A 10,015-nucleotide genomic window follows, 5' to 3' on the forward strand; every position below is an offset into this window, starting at 1 on the left:
GGCTTTACCTATAAAAGCTTTAATTGTTAAAAATAGTATTTTCATTTGAGCTAAAATTACAGGTTAGCTGTGAACTTTGAAATTTTTTTACTGACCTAGCAAATTCAAGATTACTGAGTAGTAAAGAGAAGAATTAAGACACTGGCAAGTGATCAAGTCTTGACTGTCTAGCATACAATATATTACTATGCAGTAGAAGCCATTAAAAAAAAAAAAATCAATACTTGTCAAGAACTGCTGCAGAGCCGCCCCCCCTGCCCCTTTTTTAAGTACTGAAAACTACTTTGGCAGCTCAGATGCTCTTTGTGTAGCTAACTGGCAAATGCTGCGCTCTGTGGCAGCTTCTATACAACTCGTTCTGCCTTACGGGATGCAGCTTGTCAAACAACACACTGTCTCATTGGATCAGGTTAGCTTCCTAAAATTCTTATCTTGCAGCTTTTAAGGACATATCATTAAGAAAAAGTGTCTGTGGATAGGCTAAATTTGGATTTCTGGTTCTATGCAAATGATTTGGAAACTAGTTTGAATTCGGTGTTCAATGATACAGGAGTTGCTAGTATGTTGTATAACCCTGATATTTCCTAGAGAACATCCTGAACCTAGCAAGTAAAAAGCGATTAAGCTGTACAAAAGGTGTAGCTGGTATTAAGTACTTTTGAGAAACAGTGAAACTGTAGGAACCTCTTGCTGTAGATGCACGAGTCATGAGCAGTGTAGAATGCAATATCACATTAATCCCCATTCTCTAGATAAAATATTTTATGTTGAACCAAAAAAAAAGGGAACTGGACTAAAACAGTGATAAGACTTCTCATTTAAGATGCTGTCAAAACCAAATTATAGATAATTCAGTTCGCTCCCTGGCTTTGAATTCACCTGTAATGAAGTACTAGTCCATTTTAAGTTAAAGCTAAAATTTTCATGTACTTCAGTGTGAGAGACTTTGGGTTTCACTTGCTGATTCTTCATCACCCTATTATGCCAATTCCAGAGAATATGAAGCTCTTACTTGAGACTTACAGATGTATTTACCAGTGATCTGTGACGAATACCTGCAGTGATAATTCTCTCCACTGTTCTCTGTTAGATGTAAACTCGTTCCAGCAAACAACAAAATGGATTGATGATGTCAGAACGGAAAGGGGCAGTGATGTCATCATTATGCTGGTGGGAAATAAAACAGATCTAGCAGATAAGAGGTATGGAGGAATAACTCATCTTTCAAATGCTTTTCTTAATCTGCTGCTGTTTTGTCCTAGACAACTATTTTAAAGAACACTTGTATTTTTTTTTTCCCTCCTGAAACGCTCAAGCTTGTTTTGAAAGATGGCTGTGACTAGAGAAATCTCAATTTAAAAACTTCTTTCATTTGGTTAAGCAAAATTTTCCAGCGTGATGCTGTGAATGAGTTGAGGAACTGTCACCAACTTGTTCAGGTGTCAGGAGAGAATGGAGTGTTAACTACAACCTGCATCAGTGAATGAATAAGCTAAAGTCATAGAATCATTAAGGTTGGAAAAGACCTCTAAGATCATCGAGTCCAACCGTCGACCCAACACCCCCAGGCCCACTAAACCATGTCCCTCAGTGCCGCATCTACACGTCTTTTAAATACCTCCAGGGATGGGGACTCAACCACTTCCCTGGGCAGCCTGTTCCAATGTTTAACCACTCTTTCAGTAAAGAAATTTTTCCTCATGTCCAATCTAAACCTCCCCTGGCGCAACTTGAGGTCATTACAAATATTCATGCTTAATAGATTTGCTCAGATAAAAATGATAGGTGCAAGTAATCCTCACTTTTAAAACTCTTCAGGGTTTTCGTAAGTTGGCAAACTTAAATATTTTTATCAGAAGTTGTGCATCTGCAGCTTTTGCTGCATTGTGTTCTCTGCTTATTCTGGGTTCATGGTATTCTTAACACAAATGAGTAAAAGGTCGCAAAGGTAAATCAAAAGCATGAGAGGGAAATACTCTGGATTTGATTGAAATCCCTGTTTCCTCAGAATAGCTTCACTTGTGACCCTTACTTGAGATTTATAACATCCTATTAAGAATTGTTTACGTACACATATGCCCCTCATATACCTCATGATTTTTGTTTGGCAGTTCTTGAACCAAAGTTCCCCCCGGTTTTTGCTGTAGCAGACTGCTTAATGCGTGGGACACCTAGCCGGGGGAAAACAGGGCAAAATTCATTTGATATGAGGTGGTTATGCTTGGTCCTTTGTTAAAATAGTTTGATAGACTGCAAGTTGGCAATTGTTATTGGATATTAAAATCTATTGATTGCGAATTGTTCAGACATAAAAGCATAGCTTCCCGGACAGGGGTGTGGGGAGCCTAGTTGGCCCACTGAGCTGTTCCACTGGAAAGCCGAGTTCTGCTCTGGGAGCCAGGCGTGCCATAGAAGTCCATCCGATACGATGAAATGGTGATGCTTGTCTACAACTGTGCTGCTCAGTATGTGGCATCTGTATGCAGGGGAAAAAAAAACATTAAATGCTTTAAGAACGGTAATGAAGCAGCCACCTCCTTGGGTTGAAGATGAAAAATCTTAATTTTCAAGGTGTTTGTCTGTTTTTTTTTCCTAATTCTGTGTTATCTTCCCCAGACAAGTGTCCATTGAAGAAGGAGAAAGAAAAGCCAAAGAGCTGAATGTAATGTTCATTGAAACTAGTGCAAAAGCAGGATACAACGTAAAACAGGTGAGTAACGTGTTGGCTGCGACCAGCCCCGAGACTACTGCCGTTAGTGCACCGTTGTGGAAATAGGACGTACCTAGACATTGGGAAGCCGTTGCGCAGGGTGTCAGAGGGACGTATGCAGTCCATACACAGCAAGCAACATCTCAGGGCTGAATCGTTGGCTGAGGTTCAGAAGGATCCCTGACCTTGCAGCAAATGACTTGGAACTTCTTTCCCCTTAGGAAAGAGGAGTTATTGAAGAAGCTTTGTGGGTACGGAATCATACCTTCCTGGATTCTTGATAATCCAGATTTGGTGTTTAGATGGAAGGGATTAAGGCTTGAGCCGAAAAGTTGGGGAAACACAGGTCTGAGGACTGTTTCTGGTATCGATTCAGCGAAAGAATGTGGGCAAACCAGTCAAGGAGGAATGTGATGGCTTTAAATGCTTCCACTGTGCAGTGAGACAGTGTAAACTGGTGTTCCCACTCTGTTGGAAGGCACTGAAAGTGTGAGCAGATGTTCTTGGACAGCCGAAGCTAGCTATTTCTGTTAGATGATGAGTTGCTTTTGAATCAGGGAAAGCAGCGAAACGTCTTTTGAACTGATGCAACCGCAACGAAATTAGGATTTATGTTGTGAGATGAGCTGCAGCTTTTTAAATGCTGACCTGCTGGATGAAGTTTTAGCGCTTGTGTTAGTGAAGATAAATCACTTGGCAAACAGTAAACTGGTGAAAGTAGTAAACACTGCGGAACTGATCTGGTGTTTACATGAGAGAAATTTTGTTTGAGCTTATTAGTTATGTAAGCAAATATGCTTACTAGCAGATCATGAATAGAGAGCTAGAGCTGTACATCCCTACTGATTCAGTGCATCATGGGATACTGCTTTTTCATTGATCTAGCAATTTCTCGTATGGAGTCATGACCGCTAAAGCATTTGGCAGCTGGTCTTACGGAAGGAGGAAATGCAGTAGTGCAAGATGTAGAAGACATTCATTCTTGGGTGTCTCCATAGAGCAAACGCCTGCACACACATACATCACATGTATATTTTATATATACATATATATATAGTCACACAAATAGTTTGTATGCAGAATTGTATAAGGAGTTGCTAAAACAGGGTTACAAATTACTTTGTACGTTATAGACAGGACTAAAGGGTCTATTATTAAAATGTCCCTTGACTTTGTATATTAGTAGTAAAATTATTCCTTATATAATAGAATAATTAGACGTGTTACCTTAGCACTGCGTTTCAGTGCATTAGCAAGCATAAAAGTGTTCGGTTCCAGGGTCCACCAATTATCCTGCCACAACACAGAGGCTGGCTTGTAATTAAGGCTTGGATTTTGTGCTGGAATCCTTGATGTTTACTTGGACTAGGGGGTGTGCACTTGAGAGCAGCTGCCTCGCTGAGAGGGATGATGATGATGATGATGATGATGATGAAGCATAAGACTCCCTCTTTCCTTGAGGGAGTTGCTGTGCAGCTGACACGTTTCCAGGAGTCTGTGTCCAAGCCTGTAAGGTAGCTTGTGGCTTTCGGGGCCAGTTGGAGCCCTGACGATTTGAGATGTAAGTAGGAAAATCTTGTATGGCATGCCTGTAGACTGTTTTGGCATAAGGTACTGTCGTTTAATAAAACCTGTGCTTTGTAAAGCTACCACAGCCTTCGTGAAGGATGGTAGCTCCATTTAATACATGATGAAGGAACAAACTTTAGCTTTTTGTATTTCATGCTGAAGCCGTTCAGGGATTGTACTAATGAGGTTGTCAGAGCATAAAGCCATTTCTGTAGCTGTAGCCTCACTTGCACATTCTCTAGAGAAAATTCTTAGTTGTATAACGGAGGTCTAGACAAATTATGCCTCTGATTTTAATTGCCAGGTTACATGCTGTAAGACTACTTCTGTGAGAAAACAGGTTTGGTAGTTCAGCTCCAGTAAAAAAAAGTGGTGGGAACCTGGAGGCTAGTTCCCTCTGTATTAAATGGAAGATTTGGTGTTCCGAGACATAATTCTTGTTCTGCACTAACATCAATAAACAGTAGTATCTAAAAAACTTGGGGCTGTTACATATCGCTGCATCATAATCCGAGTGGGTACTTCATGTAGTGTGAAGTCGTCAGAACTGGACGAGAGGACAGATTTTAAGTGACTTCATTCTCTGTGTAAAATACTGAAACAAAAGACACGAGTGGTTACTCAAAAAGAACTAAAAATGGATTTTTCTTCTGAGTTTTGATCCTTGTGTTGCAGGCATGGACTGGGATTTTCAGGAATTTCAAAGCTATTCTATACTGCAGAATACTTCAGACTCACTTTTTTTTTATTAGTTTTAAGTAGTTGTTGAAACAATTCTCAAGGATAAGACTTTTAATACCGCTAGTTATCTAGTTCTCTATTTTCTTTGCAGCTTCTCTATTGAACGGCATGAATTTATTTTACTAACTTGTCAATAAATTCTTCCCCAATGAAATGGGAAAGCGTATGGGTACAACTGCAGAATGGATTCCCTTCCCATAACCTGTGTAAAATCTTGCTTTAATAAGCTGAATGCAAATTTGACCTTCCTGCAACTGATAACTCCTATCCATAATATATCCTGATTCTGCAGAACAATTACTGTCCAAGTTAATTTTCATGCAGGATTTTTAATTCAACTGTCAAATTATTTTAGATACAAAGTCCATATTTTGACTACACATAATAAAACATATTTATGTAAAACTTAAGATCACCTAGTGCTGGATATTAAATATTAATGTAAAGGTGCATCTTAGACTAGTGACGACTCATTGCTGTGTCCTCTAGGGTAGAGGTTCAGATTTAGCAATTACCGTGCAGCTTTGATACTGCGTATGACTGAAATTTGTAGATTAGGGAATATGAACTGTTTCGGGTTTTGTTGTTTTTCTTCCACGCAAAACTCTTCGCCTCCCAGTACTAAAACTTCTCAGGTTGTCAGTGCCTCACTTGGCAGCCTTGAGCCGTTCAGAAAAGCTGACGAAACGCTGTTGTTCCCCCTGTCCTCTCTTCCCAGCACAAAATCTGTCGCCTGGATCTAAATCCTGTGCCCTGGGTTAAAGGTAGGGAATGGCACAAGTTAATGCAGAAGGAGACTTGGGATGAAGTTGAACCCTCAGTGCTCTATTGTTGGCTTCTTTGCATTTCCATCCCTTTCACATTAAGGTTTTGGTTTCTGTGCGGTGTCGGATGTAGACATCTTGATATTGCCAGTTCCAGAGTGAGCTCTCTCTTTACTGATGCCTCGTGTAAGGCCCACTGTGGCTTCCTTGCTTTCTTTCCATCCTCTCTTTCAGGTCAGAGATGTGAATTCCAGTGTCACTTGTGTGCGGGCAAGTCCTGGAGACGTGACTTGCAACCCACCTGCCTTCACTCCCCTAGGTCTGACTGCCAGGCAGCGTTAGCCGGAGCAGAGGCAGCCGTTCAGGCAGCTTGGGAGGTGCCATGGGGCACCAGCCAGTACGCTAACCTCATTCCAGTCTTGCTCAGACATTGAAGAATAATGTCATCTCACAGGTGGTGAATCTCAGTGCTGTTTGTATTGGCCCAAGCACTAGGGTTCTCCAAGGGGTGCTTTCCACAAGGCTTCAGAATCAGCGTTTGCCCCATTAAGGATACGGAAGAAGCTGAATTTCTTGTCCTGCTTGGGGAGAGTAATGGCTAAGACTTTTTCACCTCCTCAGCCATGTCGCTTGTTCGCTAGCCGTCAGTGGGAAGCCAGGGTACTTTTGACCTTGTGTGCTACTTTTAGCTTCTAGTTCATCCTTTTCTGCTGGAAGGCAGCACTGATAAGAGGAAAGGGCACTGTCTTCAGCTCTGTGTTCACTGTAGCTGTCCTACAAATCCAGAGTGCCTGGCTTTATAGTGTGACTCCAGAAGGTGAGTTGCACCATACTTCAAACAGCTTGTATTTCAATGCCAGGATCTTCTACCAACAAAGAAATAGAGGGGAACATACTGCTGACAGGCTTTTTTTGCCATTCCCCTGTGACATGAAAGGGAGCAGCTCAGAAGATGGCACTTCAGCTAACACGGTACTGGGGCCTGAGGTGGAAGTGAGTAACCTGTGGCTTGGTTTAGAGGCTCAGAGGTGGATCTCCATGTAGTCACTGCGGAGAATTAAGAGGATTTACAGCCTGTGTACGTGCTGGCTGAAACCTGGAGACGGCAGGCTTTCATTTTATGACTTCTCTGGCATTTCTTTTCCCCAAGGACTGATCTGATGAGCTGCTGGGGCAAGCCTCATCTCTTCTGGTTGCACACTGTCAAACTAGATTGTAAGGTACAGCTGCTGTGTGCTCTTGGATCTGTTAAGGTGGGCCTGTCTCCGGTCACCAGGAGATTACACTATACACTTACTGTTCCTTTTGGCTTTGGGGAGGGGGCGTTGAAGGAAAAATGAGTGGATGATATTACGGAGTGAAAATGGTGATAGTATTGTTCTGGGGTTAAATTGATGCAATAGAGGGAAAAAATTGGCTTTTTGGATCCTGTGAATTTTGGCAAAGACTGATTGCCAGGGGAGCCTTAAGACTGAGGAGAGAAGTAGATAACTTGCTTCAGTTAATGCAGAGAATCGTAGTCTCTGATTCATTTTATTTGTCAGCCCTGAATAAACTTTAAAAGACACCGAGATTCATGCTCTATCTCGGCAGTCTGTATTTCAGGGAACCTTATTGTTAGTCTGTGGATTTCATGCCCAGAATATGTCAGGGTTCATTTTGCTGTCTTGTAGAAAGAAAGGGGAGGGAGAGCCCTGAAGACCTCCTTTTACAGCGGTACCTGGCACACTTCACGTTTGCTCTCAAAGAGCCACAGGCTGAATACGGTATTTGGCAGAAAAACTTTCTCACGGCAGTAGCTAAAGGACCACAGCCCCTTGAGCAACCCTGTTTTCCCAGAGCTGGCTGCATCTCGCAGCTTGGCTCTTTCTCCTGTCTTTTGATTTTTGTCTATCTGATGGGCAAGAATTACTCTTTGAGTTGCACTGCTCTCCTCGGAGAATGAGAATTAGGGAAACATTTTTGTTTGCTTTGCGTTGGGGAGCAGGTTTCTTGCCTGGCTTGTCCATCTGGACAGTGATCCTCCTGTCCTTTCCATATTGCTGCAGGAGTGTTACAGTGAAAACTGTTTTATGCCTCGTCATTTGTGACACTGATCTGTTGGGGATTTATTGGCTGGGGTAGTAGGAAAGGCACGGTTTGGCAAATGAGTTGAAACTAATGGCGAGAGATGAGGGTTTTTTTTCCCCGGAGTTCAATCAGGAAGGAGATTGCAGGATTGAATGCTGAAAGAGACTTTCTGTGGCTCTTAAGTCTTCCAGACGGCTGCATTTAACTCCTGCCTTGGAGAAAAAGTCCTGAACGCTCACCAATACGTGTGTTTTTATACACACACATATGCACAAATATCTGTAAATATGTGTGTGTGTGTATATACCGTATCATACATATGCATATATATGTGTGCAACTGCTTGCGACTTTTTTCAGTGAGATAAGACTGCTGGCTTGGGTCCTGAAGGCACTGCGAAGCAGTGAGGTCCCTGCGTAGAAGGCTGCTTTCTAACCACCATGAAGTTTCCCTAGTTGGATTTGTTCACATGTGCTGTGGCTGATAAGCAGAAGGTTAATAAGAAAGAAAGTTGATTTTCTTAGTTGCCAAATTCCTTTTTTTAGTCAAATAATTTAGGGGAAAAATACCGCTAAAGGCATAATTTTATTCCTGGTCTTAGTGTAAAGAAAGGATTACTGTATTTTAAACACTTAGCCTTTCTGTCAGCAGCTTGGTTTAAATGCAGTAATTCCAGTTGGTTCCCATCAGCTGAGGTTTTTTTAAGACTCTCCACCCCCTCCCCTCCATAAACTGCATCCCTCACTTTCTACGTATTGTACAAGGGGGAAATAAATAGCAATGCCACAGTTAAAAACTTTTTTTTTTTTGTAATGCTGTTTCCACCTAGGATCTCAAAGCCCGTGACATCAGCAAAGACCTGTATGAAACGATGCATTTCCTTCTTCCCATCAGAGCAAAGATGTCAAGCGAGCGTCCTAATTTAAGCACGATCTGGTAGGATTGTGCCAACCTCTGTTGCATATCCATCCTTAAAACTGATGGGAGGGATTTTTTTTTTTCCCCCCTCAAACCTTCTGCATCGAGAACTGGGTCAAAATTACTCTAATATTCTTCTGCAGAATATGAGCAAAAAAGCAGTGTAGTGGAAGGGTAGGTAAGCTAATCTGCTCCGTTCTTTACCTCTGGTGTATCACTTGCATATGAGCAGGAACGTGTGTGTTAGAGGGGCGAGAGGTTGAACAGATCTTCCCCTGCAGGGGTAATAGGGATAGATGTAGCTACGAAATGGATGTGCCAGAGAGGAGCGGAGTTTACCGTATCATCTGTTCATGCATTGACAACATACCAGTACACTTCTGAAAGCGTAACTGTAGATGGTATTTGAATATTTTGCAAGGCAGTCTGGTGTCTGTCCAGTAAGCCTTTTTTCTTTTTTGCCCAGAAGTCAATAAGCTGTTTTCCTTCACAAAATTGAAGTTGAGATCCGTTAATCAACCTGTGAAAGCTCACTGAATATTGAATGTTTTGAGATTAGAAGTAATTTTAGGGACAAAGCCCAGTAAAGAAGGAGAGTCAGAACCTTCTGTACCCAAATGCGATAGAGTAGGGAAGTTTACTGAAGACTGTTAAAGGCAAAGAAAGCATCAGGACTGCAAAGTGCTTGTGGATTCAAATATAGTACTAAAACTTTTAAGGCTTCCAGAGGAAGATGCGATTGAATCTCAGTTACATCCTTGATCATCTCCAAGATGCAAAAACCTTACAATGAATAGTCTAGTTCTATACTGTGTGAATGAAAAGCCTTTTGAAAAGTGATAAAGCTAAGAAGGTTGGCAGTGCTGTCCTCTTATCTGATTGGAACAGCAAGGAAAAATAATGCTGACCATGAGGATGTGATGGGAGATTGCTCTGAAAGTCTACAGCTTTTCTTCTCCCCTTCTATATTTTGTTCTTATAAGCCAAAGTGCTCATGTCTGAGTAGTTTTAAAATGCTTGGGAAATGATAGTCACGTTGCTTTTTCAAGCAGGGTGAAGAGTGGTGATGAGATGAGGCAAGCAGATACAGTAACACGAAGTGGTGAGCTCAACTGATAGGACATTTTTTTTTGTACAAGGATTACAATTAAATCAATGTCTAGCTTCTCCCTGTGTCAAAATTATCTTAATTCTGACCAGGAAGTCTCTTTTGCCTTTATACTTTTGGGTGGTCGTGCATTCC

General features: G+C 41.6%; 1 protein-coding gene across 2 annotated transcripts in view; it reads left to right on the top strand.

Moving 5' to 3' along the window:
* The window catches only part of RAB6A (RAB6A, member RAS oncogene family), a 24,852-nt gene that overhangs the window by 7,400 nt on the left and 7,437 nt on the right, over positions 1 to 10,015 (top strand). For both annotated transcript variants that reach the window (XM_009329024.1, XM_009329025.1), the window contains exons 4-5: positions 1,091 to 1,202; positions 2,617 to 2,710. In XM_009329024.1, the coding sequence (XP_009327299.1) occupies positions 1,091 to 1,202; positions 2,617 to 2,710 (206 nt within the window). The remainder of the gene's footprint in view (positions 1 to 1,090; positions 1,203 to 2,616; positions 2,711 to 10,015) is intronic.

This window comes from Pygoscelis adeliae, unplaced genomic scaffold (genome assembly GCF_000699105.1).
Source record: "Pygoscelis adeliae isolate BGI_AS28 unplaced genomic scaffold, ASM69910v1 Scaffold297, whole genome shotgun sequence".
Lineage (NCBI taxonomy): Eukaryota > Metazoa > Chordata > Aves > Sphenisciformes > Spheniscidae > Pygoscelis > Pygoscelis adeliae.